Source organism: Spodoptera frugiperda, chromosome 25 (assembly GCF_023101765.2).
Source record: "Spodoptera frugiperda isolate SF20-4 chromosome 25, AGI-APGP_CSIRO_Sfru_2.0, whole genome shotgun sequence".
Taxonomy (NCBI): Eukaryota; Metazoa; Arthropoda; class Insecta; order Lepidoptera; family Noctuidae; genus Spodoptera; species Spodoptera frugiperda.
This window is the reverse complement of record NC_064236.1, coordinates 941,408-963,488: the sequence shown is the minus strand read 5'-3', so window position 1 is coordinate 963,488 and position 22,081 is coordinate 941,408. Positions and strand designations below refer to the sequence as shown.

Genomic DNA, 22,081 nt, shown 5'->3' with positions numbered 1-22,081 from the left:
GCTATTCACTGGTGCTTAATAAATAATTTAGATCAGTAGAAAAATAAGCCTTATTGTAAAAGAGAACGTATTAAGTTCACAGATTTTTTTTTTATGTTAAATGGGCCGACGTTTGGCCGCTATCTCGCCTGATGGTAAGTGATGATGTGGCCTACGAATGGAGCACGTCTGCCCATAAGCAACCTATTCCAGATTTTTCCAGACAAACAACTTTTTTTATCCAGATTAAAATGTGTCAAGTAAATATTTTAGAAAGTACCCCCATATTAGTAGTGTTAAAGTTGCTTAGTTAAGTAAACGACTAAAGTTGACGAAAGCGAGTTAACACGCTCACAATTTAAACCGCGCATATCTGTACTAAATTAGGGTTCTTTGTGAAGGTCGTGAAAACCCTTTTGGTGAGGCTTTGTGTTGAGCATAAATGGCGAATAGTAAAACTGCATTTTTTGTAAAACTACAATAGAACTATTATGTTTATTTTAATGAGGAAAAATTGTACCTGAATCTAACATACATAAGACTGTTGAACCCATTACTCTCATTTGCACTAGGTATAGTTGGGTAAAAAATACGTTAACTTAAATAGTGTTAAACAGTAACCAAAAGTCCGATAAGGAAACGTTCCGCATAAGCCAAGTAACGCTCATTCCACCGAACTATAAACTAAAGCTTAGAGTACAATACCAAACTTGTAGCCAGTAACCAGGCGAAGTTTATTATAGTCGCCAAGTCGACCGTCTCAAATGACAAAACAAAAGGTGTCGGTTACTGAGACTGTGAACTTCTCAGGTACGTCACAACAAGTTCGATTGAGTGTGTCCCCTGCCTAAGCTTCGGGATGATTTGAATTAAAAAGGCTACGGAGTCCTTTGAACTAGAATATGGAACAAGTTTCAGTTAGGTAGGTACTCGAAATGTGTGGCGGTCTTCAGTGGAAAATTTGCTTGTCTGGCAAATTCGTGATGAGATTTCAAATGTTTCCTATTTATTATGTAGTCAATAGGCTTTGTAAGTGTAGGCACATAAAATATTTTTACGTGAAAATAAAATTGGTAAATTTTTATTCGTATGTTCATTTGCGCGATAGCGAGTTTTTTTTTTATAATCGCGAGTCGCAAGGTCCGTTAGTTTTAATACTTTTAATATAAAATTGGTGAAATTGATAAAATTTTATGTTTCAGTTCAAACCGGGAAATATATTTTTTTAGTTTTGTACTTTTTTGCGTATCTGTACGTAAAAACATTGTATTTTAAAATCCGATGTAATGGATTTTTTTAACATAATTATTTATAAAATATTTCGTGAAAACTGAAAAATAATATTCTCACGACTTCACCCGGCTGTTTTGGACATACAAAAAAAAACATTGGGAATGGTCAGACAGAAACATACATTTATGTATGTAGATATGTACCTGGGTATATTGTCTGTATGAAAGCTAATATTCTTTGATCGTATTACAAGAGCCACGCTTTCTCTAAAGCTGTCAGGTATTTTTAATTCGAATATAAAACGTGTAGGTACGAATTACAAAACGTTATGACAACACATGCACTACATTCTCCATTTTTAATAAAAGCTCTATTATCGAAATTTGCTCTTTGTTTAAAACAAATCAATCGCTCTTTGTTTAAAAAAAATCGTTTCCAAAAAGGCTTTGTATTCTTTATGTAGGTGCTAATTAATATAAAGTGAACCAAATATAATTCTATATTAGTTTTGTGTTGTCACCCATTATTTACTAGATTCTAAAAGAAATGACTTACTACACGTACCTATTGGTCGTAGTTTCGGAAAACATTTCTTTATGAACAAACACGCTGACAGATATCAATTCATCAGAATATTTCAGTTACTAAGTTCTCGTGTACAATGAAAATCGTCTCCGAACTTTATGACGTAAAAATAAAGCAAATTGATCGGTACAAGTTAGTCGTGAACATTAGGCAAAGAAGTTCCCCAAAGGACGGCATCGATGTCGTGCTGTTGCCCAGATTTGCATAAATAACAACTATAATATTCTCTTTCGTTGTCCAAAAGTTGAAACAAAGCGATTTTATCAAAGACACAGGAGGTGCAACAACTTTACTAAACCAATTCATTTGATGCAATCCACGCTTTTACCAACTTTATACTACTTAATTGACGTACATTTAATTTAGACGCAACAAATTACATTTCTGATAATTTCGGAAGTGTGTTCATTACACTCAGTAGTTGTCATAACGAGCCTAATGTGACGGTAGATGTGTCACAAAGGCGAACATTAGCTGGTTTGTCGCTAATGCGTTTAAATCGAGGCACAGGAACATCGAAGCAGAGCGAAGCACGCGAGCCATGGCCTCGTTCAAATTAATATCAGTTTCTAAATAAGTGTCCCGCAATGTTAGTTTTTGTCAAACTGTTGGTTCGTACTGAGGCAGTTTGGTTGCCGATCGACAATAATTTACCATTCCACCAAACATTAATGAGTTTAATATTTAGAAATTCAGATTAGTTTTGTAAATTGTTTTTTGTTCTGCGTTTGTAATGGAATACGATCGGGTGCTCGCTTTTCTGTTTTTTAAACAAAGATGGCGCACTCAACTTGAGCTGTTATTGCTTTTTTGTCGAACATAAGTTTAGTTGTAGTCGTAAATTCAAAGAAACAGGATCGTTTCTTTAGATTGTCTTTTATTGTTAACCTTCTATTTCTCTGAAGCGCATTTTAATATTGTTAATTGTTTTGTAACGACATTATAAAGAGTCATACTTAATATACTGTTAATGTTTCTTTGAATAAAACTTTGGATATTTAATGATGTTGCATACTTACATACCAACATTAATAATCCCTGTATTTTATAACTCACGACCACTACTTACGTGAACTTTAATATTTTGACATTTATGGCAAAGCCTATTTGTATATAATTAGACAAAGTACAATAAATCTAAAAGACAGTAAAGTTCTAAATGGACGTTATCAAGGATAATAGATAATAAAATACGTGGTCCAATCTAGGTAATTTTGTAATGGTGGATACAATGCTATTAAGTCTATTCAGTCGTGTAAACTTATCTAAATACTGCAAACAGACTTAAGAACAACATTGATATTCTCTTATAAATTATGTCAGGTGTCAAATGTTTCTCAAGGCTTGTTAACTCCAGTGTAATAGAAACCATACAGAATCACTGACCACAATCAACGATCTAAATAGTTGTGTTTACCCGCGTAACTTGACGCTCGCTGACGGCTAGATGATGAACAATGGAAAGGCATCAAAACACAAAATTCTCTTTGTTAGTGTCGAGTAACCAGCTGCTAAGCTGCGGTTACCGGTTCAAATAACACCGGAGCTCAGTCAGCCATAGTGTTAACTTTTTCTTTGTAAGCTTCTGAGAAAAAATGTCTTTTGTGCACCAAGGTGTTAGTTACCAAGCGATTTACGAAGGAACGTCTAGTTTTGATTAACTTTAACAAAAACTACCAATGGAATTGTGGCTCCGAATTTGAAACACAAATCGCCGACCAAAAAATTGAACGTTCATTGATTGAATTTATACATTCAGCCTGTTTCATCATACATAAACAAAATTAGAATTTTAAAAGTCTATTCTTATGTACGCATACAGTGACTTGCAGCATTTGTCCAACAATAGCCGTCGGCTACGTCTTCAATGCTTTTAACACTTTTAATCGATTGAAACCAATTCGTCGTTGATGTTACATACACGCTAACATTGTCGTCAATATAACAGAATGGCTCGTGTTTGCTGTATTCAAACAGGAATCAATTCGTCACTGCGTCAGTCCCACAACTGTGTTGACAACTTTGACATAACCAGGGGCTTACAGTTGGATTTAATTTAATTCACTTCAATGGTTAGTTTACCTCAACTTACCCTGTCCCTGGTCTAACTCTATGGTGCTTAAGACATTTCAAACGGTACAAGTCAAAACCTTAGTTACGTCAATGTTTCTGTTATTAAATTTCGTTACCTATAAAAATACCGTAAACTGATGTAGGTATTTAACATTGGTCCACCGAAACTCAACCTGACATTATAGGCAAGTTCTTGCTTGCTAGCTTGCAAGGAAAGGTCCATGTTTTCGGCTTTTAGCTGGTAAAATACAGCAGTACCTGGCCTTGGCTTGTCCAAATTTAATCTGTAGCAAGTGGGGATGTGGTTACGGCCGTGTGCCTTAATGAGGTTACGTGTCTTCAATTCTAACGTAATTCAATGCCTTTGAAAATCTAGGCCTGAATGCTGGAACTCGCTTTAGAACTGTTTTTACTTCTACCTGACATTCTGGTGTCAAAATTAATTGAGAGCTTCTCATTTACTGACCTTGTGGTCTCGTGATGTTCTGTTTTAATTTAGATTTTTTTATTAAAATATTTTTTTTGTACTTAGATAATTTGATTTCATCGTTTTTCTGATGTAAGGACTCAGTTAAATCAAAATTTCTATAATAAAATCACAAATGCAAACGAAACCGATATGATCGGCGCATGAGTTGGCGCATTAAACACAACCTCCTTTTATGATAATAGAGTATTATGTCATTTAGCTGTTTTACATACGAAACAATAGAACGAATTCCGTTCTCTTAACTTTTGCACGAACGACCTCATTTAATGTTTAATGTTTACTATCTACACCTCTAAGTATATTAAACAAAATCAAAGTGTTTGTTTGATTTAAACGTTTAGCTTAACTTAGGCTTAAAGTACAGACGACACATGAACTTTCCACAAGCTTTAAAAAATAATGATTTTTTGATATAAAATATTTTGGTAGAAAATCACTCTGGGTGTGATATCTCTAAATATAATTTCCAATGTCTCACTCAGGTTCAGTAGGACTTAGTATACAGTTACTATCATAGTACGTCACTCATGTAACTGAACTCGGTAATGGCTGGAGCAATTCTTTAGAAGAATAAAAAAATTTACAAGAAATTATATAAAATTCACACCTATCAACATCTTGTCCTAGTATATAAGAACATCAACCTGTAACCGGTGTACGAAAATAGGTCATATGATAGAAACCCGGTTTCCAAAGTCATAAAAAATATTATTCATAGATTTGCTATGAAATTATACATAATTATGGAAAACATAAAACTAATCCTGTTGGTTTATTATTATCCAGTTATTAAATTATTATTATACGCTCATTAAAGGTTTACTTTTTAGTACTATTTTAATTATATAGGTACATTAGTCAGTCACGATGTCGAATATTCTTAACCTTTTTAAACGCTAAAGACTAATATAACCTGATGCTATGATAGAGTCTGATGGAATCTAAATAAATATGTAATTGTAAGGATTATAGCAAGTCACGCTCTTTGCCTTCGTTGACAATAGTTTTCATAGTCAAAGTCAAAGCATTGATTTCAATTAATCCTTAACTAGATTGAGTTAACACACCGATGCATGCTAAAAAGTTCATTCTTATCATCCAAATAAGAAAAGAAAATGTAATTATTTTACATCTACTTTTTGATTAAGAGCTAAATAGATTTCTCACACTCATTCCAAAATGTAAATTCATTGTAGGTTTGTAAAAGAACGACCATGAAATTCTATCGTTACTTCCTATGAAGAAGCATAGTTTACAATCTCATTGATACATAGTTGCATACATAATATTATGTATTATGTTATATAATGAACCGTATTGGTAAGGACTAAGGACATGTATTTAGAAGTTCCCATAGCTTACTGACTCCGCTGATTAAGGAGGCTTCTACCTCAGCTCAAATGGACCCGTTGTGTCACATGACATACTTTCCTTGCGGTCTCACGAGCCTTTTTCATTTTCGCCTTTTATTTTCTCCTTGAATTTACAACTTTACGATCGGAAAATTGTATTATTATGGAAAAATTACAGTTGTAGTTGCTGCTTAATTGAATATCCGTAGTAAAAAGGGGAAATGGTAGAAAGTGGGGACAAGTATATGGATAATTAAATTGAATAGTTCGTTCGGAATAGTTTTATCAAACAATGAAATGGTTTAGTTAGTATGTAGTTATATTTTACTATTTATTTAAAAAAAAAATAACAAAAACCTCTCGTGTATTTGAATGTTTGTACCGTTTACTACCCTCTTTTTATAGCAATCAATCGTGACTGCTGTTATGACAAAAAAATATCCGTTTTTATTTTCTACAAAAACTAGAGTCATAACACTATTTTTTTGTGAATTGGAAAATTTGTTCAAACAATCAAACGTACTCTTCAGTTTTATAATATTAGTATACGGACGAATAATAGTTTATTTTTATTCGGGTTTTGGACGTTATTTTTTAAACACATGCATATTATTATATCTCTATCGTATTATGCATGTGTCTGTCTTAAAAAAAACAGACTGCAAAATAAGAGTTACATACCTTACGAGCAAAATAACTGCGTGAGCAGAATCGCCAGATGTGATGATGAAGACGGCATCAAGGGCTTGGATTTTTTGTAAAACATCTACACGTGTATCAGTGGATTACGTTGAAATATTGTTAACACAAGAGTGCTTATAATATTATTACGATATGCTTTGTCACCTGGTAGCAAGCCCTATATGATGCCCAGACTTCAAATGTCAAAAAAAAACAAAGCCCAGTATTGGGCAACAGTCGCTGTTCTAGCTAGTCCTAACGAGGCCAAGTTTAATAAAAAATTGCCAGAAACAGTTTAGGCAACCAACAATATAGATAAATCGTGATAATAGCATATCAATTAAAAATAATGCTATATTACACGGGAATGCACTTTCCATACTATAGTTATTGTAGTTCTAAGTCACAAGATATAGCGGGATGTACAAACAAAAACAAATAGTTTCTTGTTAAATCAACATTAACAATTAAATTATGAGCCACAAAACATCTACTGCGACATATAGACCTCCCCCAACTAATTCCAAAATGTCGATGGGTGTCTGTGAGCTCTATCAGATCATATTTTCATCTCGTAGATGAAATTAAAAATTTTATTAATTCAAAAAGAGAAATGCTTCGTTCTGTTTTTGTTTGTCCATATTCAATTGTTCTTTAACAATCGATCCTCATATATTAATTAGATTGAGGGACACGACGACTAAAACTAAAATAAAAAGTTTTAAAGTTAATCATTTTCAATATAATTTTTTTACTTCAAAACCTTTGATTAAAATAGTTTAAAAATAGCTCCATCTGGAGTCTAGACTCCATTAGCGAACTAACTGAACACGACTATGCCGTTTCATTCCTGAAAAATTCAAATACATTTCCCAAAATTATCCAAAGTAGGGACTTAAACTCGTATGCGATAATTTGCTATCATAGATTCATTGGACGATTGGTTTGCTCTCGGATCTATAGAAGTATTATAGAATTAGAAAATTCTTCCCTAATTGGTTCCCAAAACAGGGTCAGGTTACATTTAATATGACATAGGTTCGCCTCAATCACATAGAGTTAATAAAACAACGTTACATGTTATGAGCATGTTACAAGAATGCGCATCTCCACCTATCTCATAGTTGATCATAATGCACCTTTTAAAGTATAAATTACATGTTTCATATATTTTCCTATCATAAAACCCATCCTAAAGTTAGGTATAAAACTCTCATCTCACTAGGTCATTAGGAGGTATGTTATCACGTTGATAACGAACAAATCCTTAGGAACCTTGAAATGGTTGACCATGACGTCATGTCTCTCGTCTCTATCATCGGAAGTTATCATTTAAACATCAGATGTGGTTTGAGATGATTTTTCATAATTACCGATGAAGATTTTTTTTATGAACATACGTAGCTATTCAAAAATACAGACTATTGTCGAGTAAATACGTCTCATTATCGCTTACCATGAGGCCTAACGCCGAACCAGTAAAAATCTGGCAAAGTAACCACAGAACTCAAGATAAATCTTGCTAATCTAGTGCTATTTTATTTGCTAAGATGTGCCTATATAGGCAATCAATATGCATCTGATAAAGAGAGACTGTAGCATTATAAGTAACAGTCTGACCGTAAAAAAAGTACATAATGAATGGAATGACAGTTCAGAGAAACAATGAAGAACAATGCCAAAAAAAACTAAAACGCATATCATAGTCAAAACAAAATAAAAGAATATTAAAGGCTGGTTTAGATATTAAAACGGTCAAAGGTATCCTAACAAATATTAAAAGAGATTGTATTTTGTTTACTCATTTTTCAATCACGTTACAACAATGATTTTTGTTTCTGTTAATAGTTAGGAGACCGGAGAATGATATAGGTATTTGTTCATCTCCACACGTGGACGAAGTCACGGTTAATAAATAATGTTTGTATAATATGTTGATCAAAACAAACCATTCGTTACATATGTGATCGCACATTTGCGTGGGATCCCACTCGCTCCATAGCCATTTTTTATCTTATTTTTATGTCATCGTGGGATTTCTTAGTGTTTTACAATTGGTGTTCTAAAAAGAAGAACTATGTCATTCATTTATGTGCATAATTAAAATATATGGAGTTGAGTTTTTTGATATCCGTTTTGAGTAAAAAAGTATGGCGACATGACCAATGATAGATGACAGAAATCGCACATAGACGATTGACGAAAAAATCAGGGGATGACGTTATAAATCCTACATCACATGAATTTACATGCTAATAAACATAGATAGAAAATCCCAACAAACAACTGTTGAAAAGAAAGATCGCCAGACACGATCACCTCGCCTGGTTGGAGCCTGGAGGATCCTCCTTTTCTTAGAGAACTATCGCGAGATAATCGAGCACAAACATAAATACATATATCCAAGTCAAACTGCGAACCTCCTTTTATTAAAGTCGGTTAAAATATACTCTGGCATACCCCTTCACCAATAAATAGACGCAATAATACCTTAAAATGTTGTCATCAGTCAAGCAATAAGTGATTACAGTAAGTGTCAACTTGTGTAGGCCGCAGTGTACACAAAGTAAGCCGGGTGACATCAAGATACTTTTATTGACTTTAACTAAAATATTATAGGACCTTGTGGGACGTCATTATGGAAAAATCAAAGCCCCATAGCCTATGTGGTTACGTACAATTTTATTTATTTTCGCTTATATTTGTTTCCCATTACCGTTGTAAATAAACAAATAATTTTGTTTGATCAAAACATTACAAGTGATACTTTTAACATTAAAAGTCATATTTCACCTGAATTTGCAATATTATCAGGAACGTTTGTAGAACAATAGACGTAAACAATAATCAGGTTAAGAAAAGTTAGTAGTAAGCAATTAATAGTGAACTAAATACCGTATCGATTGATAAGATTAGGGTTAAGAATATTTGCACGACACAAATACTGAATGCATGTCAACTAAAACTTATTGCACTTATGATAATAAATCAGTCATTTAAATTACTACCAAGTCCATTTGATTTACTACTGTCCACTTAAAACGTTTAAATCGCATTACAATCGATTTTTACAAATAAAATCGACTTCATACGATCGGTATCTCTCGGAAAATGTGAGAGTTCATAAGTGGCTTCAAAATTCTCATGTTAATTTGCCAATAATGCAACATAAGTTCCGATTTCCCAAAGTACTCTTTCAATTTTACAGGCAAAACTGGCAAATGCAGGATGGTAACAATCTCGATTTAGGTGATAAAACCTAAGCTCATCAGTTAAGCCGATTACTCATTTAATACAAGTGGAACTTCCACGTTTGATAGTCTATTTTTATTTTCGTCCAAACGCTAAAAGGGCGTTTAAAATAGACATTTTAACCGGACTCGTGTTTGATCTAGAGTTTTTTCTACATTTTCTTAGGAAGTGAGTGTAATTAAGTAAAAATCAATCATAGCGCCTTCCTATAAATCAGTCACCGTGCTCACCGTGGTTAATCGGATAAAATCTCAGCGCCTCACCTGGCCGCCGCGACCTGCAATAAAAACAAAGTTTTATAAACTAATGACAGCTGTCATCGTGACAGATGTGGCCGGCACACTCAACCGTGTTTAATCGACAGAATACGACAAAGATGGACGACTGTACATCGAGCGTAGAAACGCACGGAGGCGCGCCCTATCAAACGATGAAACGATGTCAAATTTTATTGTCACATGTCAAGTTTCCGTAGATCGTGCGCAAGATTATGTTCGAAAATGTTCTCGTAAACTCATGTTTTCTTTGATCAAAATACCGGTTCATGTTTATTCACAAGACGACGGTACTCGGAGTACCTATTCTTAATTTTATTACGATCACTTGTTTTATCAACTCTACGTTAAGTAATAGTTGTACTACACAAATATTACTTTACTTTAATCATAACTTTAACACGTATGACATTATATACCACATCGGCATTTATTGACACATCTCAGATCGAAACCTATCAAAAGTTTATCGCGTTAGTCGACAAATGAAGTTCATTTGAGGTTCACTAACTTTTCCATTACAAAACAATGCACTAACAATAACAAGACACAAAATGTCAACAACATGCATTGGAAAGAACGTCGTGCAATACGAGCGAACCAAATTACCTCAAAAAATGGCAAGCGGATCGGTCCTACCTACCCACTTGTCCAATTAACCGAAAATATTCACGTATACAGAAGGTAAAATAAAAAAAAAACAAAGCCAATTACCAAAGGCGTCAAGTATAGGAGAAGAGAGGGTTAAAAAATTAAATGTGTAAACTCAATATTTCGTATCGGTGAAGCATTCGATGTCAAAGTGAGCCTTTCGATTGAACCGTCCGTGTGGTGTTCGGCAAACGACCGGCGACTCGTCACTTGATTCTGAACATTGGATATCTTTTATAGACGACAACAAAACTGCATACACGTATCTCACAGATGATACAAAACAAAAAGTAGCAAGATGAGAATCCCAGGGAGGCCTTGGGTCGCCCTTATAGTGACCATACTCTTAGTGGAAGCTGAAGCACAGTTCATCAGACGTAAGTACCTCTTAATCATCACCTTATAGCTTGGCACTTGATTTGTGTGTTGTGACCGATGCAGACTAAACATTTGGATGCATTTTACCTTTGAGTGTTAGGAATTTAATGGCGTCAACGGATTTGTTCCTGTGCTGTACGTTTCTTGAAGTCTCGCATCTGTACTAGTAGGTTATAGGCGTAAGTGAATAGTTAAAGATCGAGTCTTCGAATCATCCTGATTGCGACTTTAATCCCAAGTAGTATAGGTTTACATTTTAAAAATACTTTCCAAGTTTATTTAGATTCTACTGCTATTATTATTATATCTATGGTTACATACCTCTACATCATCCTATTGTTGACTATCATCCTATGGTACATATCCACCAACGGTATGTTTATACAATGAAGTGCAAGTGTAGAAAAAACAGCAGTTTTAAAATTGGTTAGTTAGATACATTTTATACTGTCAGTTTATTCTACCGAACACACAACAAACTAGTTACTTTTATGTGACAAGCCTCGTCGGAAATTAATTAGGTGCAAAACTAGTGAGTTTGTGAAATCAGAATTTGGAAAAGTATAATTATAATTATGAACATTAAAAGCTATTAAATGCCTGTTGTAAATGTAAGCTTTTCAATGCCTGTTATTAATGTAAGCTTTATTAAATCGAGATGCGGTAGTAAATCCAACACTATTTATACTTTCACTATTTATTTAGGTACTTAGACTTTAGATATGTATTTATATTAAAATTAACATGAACCACCTCACAATAGACCATAATATATGGACCGCAACATAAAATCAAACCGTGTAACATTATAATTAAGGTATACCAAGAACAATAATTAAAACGGGGTTAAAAACTAAATTAACATAGTTTAGAAGACGTTCAAACATATAGGTCAGGGATGCTGCATGTGATCATGTGAACAGCCGATAAAAATGACGGGAAACTCATAAAAAGGTCGTTCATCTTACTAAGATTTCTGATGAGTCAGGCACTGTGGTAACAGCTGTTAGCCCCAACCTAACAACCAAACTTAATAACTCATTAAAATCAAAGAATCTTGCAACAGAACATAGAAACCATAAAATGAGAAACACGGTTTCTATTATTTTGCATCGTAAATAAAGAGCATTGCCTCATTCTTAGACATGTGACTAATATAACAGAACGTCACGTCTTACTCGTATCGTCAAAATTACAAGCAGACACTAATTTACGGAGAAAAAAAAATAGGATACTGTAGAATTATATCCAAACCTAATAAACTATGAGACTTGCCCATATAAATCAAAACTAGAGCACACACAGAACTAAACAAGATATTTTGCTCGTACCTAAATTAAAATGAATCTGGTCAACGCTGGACACATGTATTGTACTTTAATTTCCAACAAAATGTATGAACATGCCCGCTAAACGTTTTACGCAGCTTTTGTAGCTGTATTTTGCATTTCATCCAGTCGGCTAAGGGCGTGTTTTAATCATATCTTACTGTCAGGCTTGACCCCAATCTAATGCAGACACAACAAACGTTTAGACCTCTAAATACAAAACCTGTTCTAACTACTCCAATTTCTTTACTTTACTTAATAAAAACGTTGCCCCATATTAGGATTTTCTCCTGTGTCGTGGGTGCGTTTACAAACATACAAGTTCACATGCACATGACACCCAGACCCGAAACAACAATTTGTGGATCACACAAAGAGTTGCTCCGTGCGGGAATCGAATCGAGCCAGTTGCCCAGCCGAAATTTTACATGCAACTAAAAATTATTATAACTCTTGATAAAAAATACAAAAACATAACTTAATTTTCTTGTATGTTTTCAATATATAAGTATATTATTGAACAGTAATTGATGTAAAAATATTAAAAAGTTCCGACACACATTCTGGTAGGTAACTAAAAATTTATAAAAAAATCCTTTGACATTTCGAAAAATGTATTTACATTTCAATTTGACTAATTTGCAAACTTAACTATGACAGTTGAAATATGATATTCATTTTTGAATGTACGGTACTGAAATATCCAAATAATTGTGGTCTTCGACATTTATTAATCAAATTAGCGATCCAATTCCATACGATTGATATTTCCCGAATATCCTTTGGACTTTTCAAATGCAATTTATTATTTAATAGGACTAATTATAGTCAAAGAGTGATTTCACTGGACGAATTATTCGTAGTGCCACATTTAATTTTGTAACGGACCAAAATGCGTTTGGAAATAACGCAATATTATTCCGGCCGACCTTTCTATTCGTTCCCTACTCTGTCGTTTTAATATGGACATGGAGCAGAGAAGGCGTGTCACAATTTAGTCTCGGAACGCGGGACAAAACAATAATTGTGACCATTACTCCGTCAATGAAGTCAACTGCACTGATTGTGAACCAAGGGTGGATGACTTCTCAAATTAAAAATTTAACTGGTCTTAAATGTATATGGGTACTGATTGAAGTTTAAAGTTTTTCAGTAGTTATTGAAAGTGAAAAAGTAAATAGAGCTATAAATCTTTCTCTTAATATTGATTTACTATACTATATGACTGACAAATATTTTCAAATACATGTTCGATCATGTCCATTCTTTAGCAAATTCCTTTACAAAAAATACATAACTCCAACTGCTTAACTAAACCCATGTCACAATATTCCGATGGGATTACAATTCAATACAACCATACAGTCATCCCACGGCCTACCAGTACCAGACACAACAAATAGAAGTTGATAAAAAGATATTTGAATTAATAACTGCACTTGAAAGTTATAGACACTTGATTGAACTATCTGTTGGATAGTTAACAGACTTAATGTGTGTAGGTTCAATTTGATCGTTAATATAACTGACTGCTATTGACTGTGTCATGAGTGCCGCTGATATGTCTGTGTGTACTTCGACAATGGAATCGGCAGTTTAAACATGTGTTTCTTCTTCATGATTATTATTATTATCAGCTCAAATGGGTACTGTTAGGCTAGAGACTCCCTCTTTGCCAGATTCACCACGATTGGTAGTGGATTCAGGGATTGCAATTTTGTCACTCTACATTATGTAAAGACACCACTGCTCCGATGACTAGTTGCATTAGGATATATCATGTGGGACGATACGAGTATTCGTTTTAAACATCTTCCACTTTAGGTCCCGTCTCTATACTTAAACTTATTAAGTATGAAAATCTATTATTTCTGTCTGACAGACAATTTTTTGAACGGTTCACGAATAGACACGTCTGTGGACTTTTCTAATTGTGCTCAGGTGACCTGGCCTGCATCTAGAAATAGATGCGATACGATGACTGACTGACTATAGTTTGATCGACTAGTTAACCAACGAGTCACGGTTATATAGATACGCGTCGTGCTAACTGTGTCATACCTACTGTTTAGTTTTAATGTCGACACCTGAAAGGTTTAAGACAATTGTATTAGAAGTATGTGCAAAGGACGGTTACGTACGAAATATCTGCAATATTTCGCATTTCGACTCGATTCACAAATATTTTGTGATGTAACGAAGAATTTCCGAAAAAGCTCAATAATACTTTACTCAGCGTTGTGTTTGGTAAATGCAAACAGTGAAGCAATTGTTGAAGCCAAGATTGACTTCAAACTAAACTTTTAAACTCCCAAATATTTCCAAACTAAAGCTAATTTCATTTGATTGCAATTGATCATTGGTACAAGGATACATCGATTATATTCATTATGGGACTAAGACCTAAATGAATCCAGAACTTAACCTGACTCGGGAATCGTTCCGAAGTGACAGCGATTGTTCGTTTCCACGCCAGGCAACTCCTAATTGAAACGATGAGATGCCTAATTAATATTCATGCTCCTCTTTCAAACGTTGGACCACAAAGAAACTGATTTTTCAATAGGTACAACTTCTTAACTGACTCGGTTGATTTTGAAGTTTTCAGACACTTGTAACTTTGTGTGACCCAAGAATTACATGGTGAATAATTGAATTTAAACTTTGTAAGTAACTTTATGTGATTATTTAATCAATGACGTGAGCAATGAACAACATAAGAGATACTGATGCCTTGACCTTACCCTCTCATTGTTTATATTTAAAAACTAGGTATTTCTATATTTGTATCTGACTTGTAAGACTTCACTCGTGCGTTGGGGTTATCCGTACAGTAGCAAGGAAACTAGGTATTGTTGATAAGAAAAAATGTCATCTTCCTATCAAACCGTGGGTTTTACCAAAATGCAGTTTTTATTGACGAATGATAAACTATAATAAGTTTAAAGACACATTATAATTTAGATAAAATTGTTGATTACAATAATATAATAACCATTAATATTAAAAAAATGCATTTTTTTTTGCATATCAGATCATGCGCCAACTTAATTGTAAACAATTGACTTTATATCTTACTACCATACTCAGAAACATTTAATGATTACTTAAACTATTCCTAAGTAACGATTTTGTTCCGAAAACAACTGCTAAAGACTGGATTAAGTTACCATTAAATGACTCTAAGTACGGCGGTTAGTATTCATTTAAATACTGACATCTAAACTAGACCAAACCTGTACCTTGGATAAAAGATTATATGATTAAAACAACTATTCAGATTGATTTACGAAATTGATTAATGTCACAAAATTAAATAGCCCTTCGATTTATGGTACATTTCAATACGTATTAATTTAATTTTGTTATTAATTCAATAATTACACTACACATTCGATAAAAGCTGGGCAGCAGTGTTCTCTGATAAATCTGAATTGGTTTATTCAATGTGGTTGTCAGGCATGGAGATTATGTCAAGCCTTTTTATGTAGAGAAGACTAAATAGTTTAGCAGTGGACTGTTACAGAGTGTTGATAATGATAACAATGGACACAATAGGTTCAATAGTCAGCTTAATTTGTTATCCCCTATCTATATGGGTATCTATTATTAACCTAACCCTTTCTACTTCACAATATACATACACAGAGAGTATCCTACATAAGAAAAAACATAATAAATAAAATGTTTATTATTTAACCAAATATGCAAATGTGAAGCTAGCTAATGGCCACATTATTATGGTAAAACGGTTGCATTTTTACTTATCCCTAATTTTTGCTAAGCGACCCTCTTTCGGTTCACGAAAGATTAACCACAGCTCAGCTTTTCACATTAACATGACACTGGCTAGATTTTTTGATGAAAACTTTCGCATAAAACTAAGTTACAGAGGAAACTGATACTTATTTTAGTGGCGTCGATACAACCAATGAATTTGTCAATTTAAAAAATAAAGGCAACTTATTCTTGGTACATAGTTGTATTGAGAATCACTTTAAAATTACAATGAACTTTTATTACTGATTTCTCAAGGGTCCGCGGCCAAAAGGTCTCAACCTTTTGCCGTCGGAGGCTACAGGTTCAATTAATGTGCCGGTAATGTATTGGACGCGAGTCACGCTATCGGCATCGTAATACCGAAATAGTGATGTGACATGTGCCCATAACTCGAATGTCTGTATACGTATGCCTCGGCTCGGCCTTTGAAAGCGTACATAATAGGATTAAGTTTATCCCATGTTTTGCATATTTCATTAATCGCTATTGTGTCGGCTAACGATGTACAAATGTAAAATGTGTCTCTTTACTAAGACCCGTGTTTGAAGGCATTCTTTATAATTCAGTTCTGTGTGTACTGTTCGTTCAACGGTCATTACCCTGCACCGACTTACAATCCCAAAGATTTTTGTGTTAGACAAAAAACGTGCGTTAGTAGCGTCACGGGGAATTATTTAGGCGATCAACAATGCAAGCTTTATAAAACATAATAGTAAATACAAAGGATGTTTTAAATGGTTGTAGGCCAAGTCCAAAATTTGTTTGTGTGTATGGTATAAAAATCACTGCATTATTTAAGCAAAACTTCTAATAATTCCAACATACGATACACTGGATCTTCATCTAGTATAGCAGTAAGCTCAAAGCATCAATAATCACAAACGATACGATCGCACAAACAAAACACTCGTATCAAATACATCGCTGTCTACATACTAACATTACAATGACATATGCGAAATGGGACGTAAATCAAGTCGAGAAATAAATTTTCGTCGTATTGACGTTCAATGGACGTCAAACAACCGAGTACGAACGTGAGAATGCGCGGGCGGAGACGGGGCACGCATAAAAACTAGACAAATAGTTGAAAACATCACGTACGTAAATGTGCATACATACCGACAAACATACATGATTGTATCAGTATTTGTAGTGCAAAGCTTGTTTACAGTCCAGCTGTTTATACAAAAAGATATTGTTTGTGTATCCACGGATGCAGAGATGTTGAACTCGAAACTCTGGGTTTTCCACAGCGGTTACCAATTTTACATAGAAAATGTATCTAGCTCAGAAAATAAACGATCATTTGTATATGTTACTAATAAACTAAAGAAGTGGTACAAGCAAACACAGACCGTGACGTTTACCCAAAGCCGAAACCCTAACTTTTGATATAACAAACCGTACCCGCTAACCGAATCGTGCCTACATTGAAAAATGATCACTGACAACTTGAAAGATATAAATAAACGACTGTCGTAGGTTGTCGCAGCGAATCGCGGGAGTTTTACAACCATTTCATAATAATAAGGGGGCAAAGAAGTGGCCCGGGCACGAAGCACCCACGGGGACAATTTCGTAATAAGGGCTGTCCGTACCTGGTGCAGAATAGCTACTACTTATTACAGTTTAATTTATTTGCCGGTTCACCCTGTCTGGGACCTATTACGTTAGCCCCGTGAATATACGATGGAGTGTACTCGGATGCGGTATAAGCAAAATTATTATAAGTCAAGTAAAAATAAATCTTTACTTTATCGTAATTCAATTCGGACATACATTGAACTTTAATCAGAGACTTATTTAATTAATAATTATAAAAAAATCTTTTCAATGTTTTGTCATTTAGGTAAATCATAATTAAATGTAATAAAAAGTTTTTCATGTACCGTTTTAATATTTCACTAATTCGCAGCTTACAAAGTGCCATATCCATTATGCTTTTTACTTCCGTACCAACTGTCTTTGGTTTCGTGTTTAGTAAATAAATGCTAAGCTAACCTTGATACCTACATATTACCTATATTTCGGCATTTACTTAAGCAGTATAATAAAAAGATATCCACTGCCATTTTGTCCCTTAACTATAGATTTTTTTGTTAAAAAGCCTTTGCAATTGCGCCCTAGACTGCGGTCGTATGCTAATATTATTAGTCCGACATGTAATCATGTTTCTACGTCAAGAAATGATCCATGGATTTCGGCGACGTTTTACCATTCCGTATGTTTTGTACCGAGTTATGTTCGAAAGTGAAGCATTTTTTTTACTTTTCGTATGTGCTTTGAATGTACCTACTATTTCTAACGGATTAAAAATAAATAAGCAAGGTTTCAAAATCATTAAATGTTTTTTTTTTGTAACCTATACATACCTATATCACGCCAACTATTATTTTTTATTCTTTTTAATTATTTAATTTGTGTTTGTAGTAAATGTTCATGTAATTAAAGTACATTTTCAATTAATAAAACCGTACCCTTTCCGCAACATGTCAGTTTGAAGAGTACTAAAGCAAAGGGAATATAATTTGAACCCTATTGTTGTGACATGAACATGTGAGTACTAAATAAACCTGCAAACTCGTTACCTTTGAACCAGTGAGATTTCAAACCGACTGATGTCAGGTAAGAGTTAATAGAATGTCATTTTGTTGCAAAGTAGAAACATGTAATAATGAGTATTATAATATTATCTTGATAGTACTATAATAATTACATCTGTTTTCATTTTCATACAATATTTTTTAACATCACGTGGCATTAAAAACAATCAAATACCTACATATACAGTTTATGAGGATCACAAACATCAGCATTTTCAAAATTATAGTAGGATTAAAAAATACTTTGGTACAACATTATAATTATACTAAAAGGTGCTCAATGCTCATAATGTATAACCATTTAATAATAAAACTCACAGATTTCTCGACCTTTTCTAACTAACTTTTCACTATGGTAACTGGTAACTTTGATTGATTTTTACCAAGGCTATTTTTGTTTACTTTTTCTAAATGGTAACCATGGTGACAGTATTTGTTAGATACTTTTTTAAAGCATAAATTAGTGTGCACTTTATCGACACGATAGAATAAAAGTTTATTTAAATACTGAAAAATTGTCACATCTGTCTAACCCACTAAAATAGGCTCATGATGTATTTAATTACTTACCTAATTATGTTTATATCTGCTACTCTATTATGTCAAAGCGAAGGATACTATTTGTCTTTAGTTCCCATCAATCGGCGCCACTGCATCCGAAATCCATTTCTAATCATTATTGACTTAGACAAATCGTCTAGTCTAGTATCTTAGACACTCTATTTGTGTAATATGTAGTTTGCAATGTGTTGGGTTTAGTTTACACCGCCAAATGGAATGGTAACTTTAGGAACGAAGCCGTATATAGCATTATGAAGTTTATATCAACTGTACAATACACAAATTAAATACCAGGAGATTCTAGAGAATTCGCGGGGATTTTGCTGAAGACGAGCTTCCAATTTTTTGGCTTATGTTCTTAAAATAAAGCAAAAAGTCGTCCCTATTCCATCCCGCGGCAGTGTAAATTGAGCCTAAGCCGAAGTGTTTCCTCTGTGAGCCGTTCGGTACAGACTGCATCTCAAGGTCTGTCTATGTAATTTTGATTTTGCTTGCTCGGTGTTCTGTCGTGTGCTCCTGTGGTGTCCCAGTAAGGAACTAGACAAACTTTGTTGCTTACTACAAAGCGTTCGAGGCACAATTTAGATGGGAATCTCCTCACTCGCACTCGCTTGATGGTAGAAACAAACCTTCGGCGTTACGGACCACTTCAATATTTTTTATGGCGTGTTAGTATTTTGTTTGGATGAAAGATTTTGCTTAAACTAAGGAAGTGTAATTTTATTGAGAGTCCTAGATTTAATAAAAAAAAAATATTTGTAGAGTAGAATATTCCCAAAACTTACCTATATATTTATTAAGCAAAGAAGAATTACGTTGCATCTAATCTACAGGTAGACCTACTATGCAACGGGTACAACCTGATACTAAAAAGGGTTAGTCCTTGGTTTTACGTCACAATAACAAAGTAAAACGGGACCGAGACGCTTGAGAGCACGCCGAAAGATTTTTCACGGTACAGTATGTCACATAATATTTTGAGTGTGCATATAATATTTTACACATCATCACATTTAAACATTTTTAACTATAAAACTAAAATTGTATGACTAATAACCTAGTTCAAATCAAAATAGAAACACAACGAACAAACAACAGTAGTAATAAGTAAAGAAGAATCAGTCCGTGTCGAAAAAATGTTAAACGATTCTAAAAAGCATGTTCTGTTTGATTATTTTATCCTTTAGTAATTCGAATTTTACCCCCTTCCTGATGACGATGATCGATCTGATATTTGGTACTCTTGATAACCATGACGTTTAACTTTTTTATGTAGGTATTATGTACAAAACAAGTAATTGGTCGCCAACTCTATTACAATGGAATAATCCTATCACAGTTGATGACAAAAATGAACAATGATATTTCCAAAAAATCCAAGCCAAAAACTGTAGTAAGAATAGAAATTGAAGTAATTGTGAGACATTAATGTATCGCCCGAGTGATGCGTCGACTTGTTGGGACGCCCCTTACGCTAGAAAGCTTTTAATAAAATATTATTACCATCATACGAAAGACGAGAAAACCTTATTTGAGGTTTTCACGTACGCGACATAGCTTCGCTGAAAGGGAGTTGATCGCAAATGTTTATTTTTGATTATGACCTTTAGCGGTACATGTTTGTGCTTTCTGATTTGTTTATACATATTCTTATTTGTATCTTTACGTTTCAAATGCACATCCTCTACATCTGCTGTGTAAATAGTTTGTCTTGTAAACTTCAAGTTTGTATCTTCATATATTGCTCTTTAAGTGAAATGAGTAATTCATTAGTGACTGTTTTCTTTATATACGGTTGCTTTTAGTTTACTTAAACTACATACAATTGATGTTTAAATAATAATAGTTGTGTAATTAAGTTTATGCAAATACGTATAATAATTTAAAATCGTGTCTATAGGGTTAATGTTAAGAATAAAGATATATTACCTGATTAACTAGAATATGTATCATTATAAATTAGACCTGAAGTCGTGCCGACAGCGTCCTTATTTAAGAACTTACTAACCACATAAAAGAAAGTAAATAAAGATTTTGAATTTATACCTCATATTGTTACATGCAATTTTTTCATCCATGTACCATATTAATTTTAACCGTCTGAACCGTTTTACTCTCTTTTACTTTTAAATCGATATTCAACATTATAATACACATAAAGATTGAACATCTTTACATTACTGTTACATATTCAAGAGCTTTATAAGCTGTTTCCTTCAAGGGCCCTTTACTTCGCAACGCCTCTGGAAAGCAACTCCATTCTTGACACTATACCTTAGTCATATTACAGTTAACACATTCATTTTCAATTATGGTTATATTACCAATATTTTATGAGAAAGTTAAAATGCTTGTGTCGTTATTCGAACCCGAGACACCACGTGTACATCTATCTGTAAGCTTCCGTACGTAGATTTGAATATAACCCTGCCATTGTTCCCCAAAAAAGTTCATCCAATTATGATTTTTATAAGATGCTAGAACTAGCAACTAGCACAGTGGATTTATAACTCTATTACAAACGACTATAGTCTATTGTACAAAATTAGCATCTGTAGGTACACTTGTAAAAACTTAAACTTAAGGAAACTTTAGCGAGTCATGTTACCTCATCATTGCTGAACAAAGGTCTCGATTTCCGTCTGGGGTTTGTTACAATCCCCACGCGTTGCCAGAATCTTCAAAAAACCCAAAATTTTTCCACCATTTGGTGTCTGGTGTATTTAAAATATATATTAAGACAGATTACCCAAACCAAATTATGTTAGTACTGTTTATGTTATGTGTTAAAATAATGACCCTGTTTTTACTATAAACCATTGAACTGTTAGAACGATAAATAAATCTTTGGATTAAT

At 33.7% G+C, this 22,081-nt stretch overlaps 1 protein-coding gene across 14 annotated transcripts in view; it reads left to right on the top strand.

The window, feature by feature from the left end:
• The window catches only part of LOC118265725 (basement membrane-specific heparan sulfate proteoglycan core protein), a 165,312-nt gene that overhangs the window by 103,167 nt on the left and 40,064 nt on the right, over positions 1-22,081 (top strand). Inside the window, exon 2 of one of the 14 annotated variants that reach the window (XM_050704278.1) lies at positions 10,812-10,948. The exons of the other annotated variants lie outside the window; for them this stretch is intronic. Coding sequence (XP_050560235.1) covers positions 10,870-10,948 — 79 coding nt within the window. The 5' untranslated portion in view covers positions 10,812-10,869. The remainder of the gene's footprint in view (positions 1-10,811; positions 10,949-22,081) is intronic. 14 annotated transcript variants of the gene reach the window in all.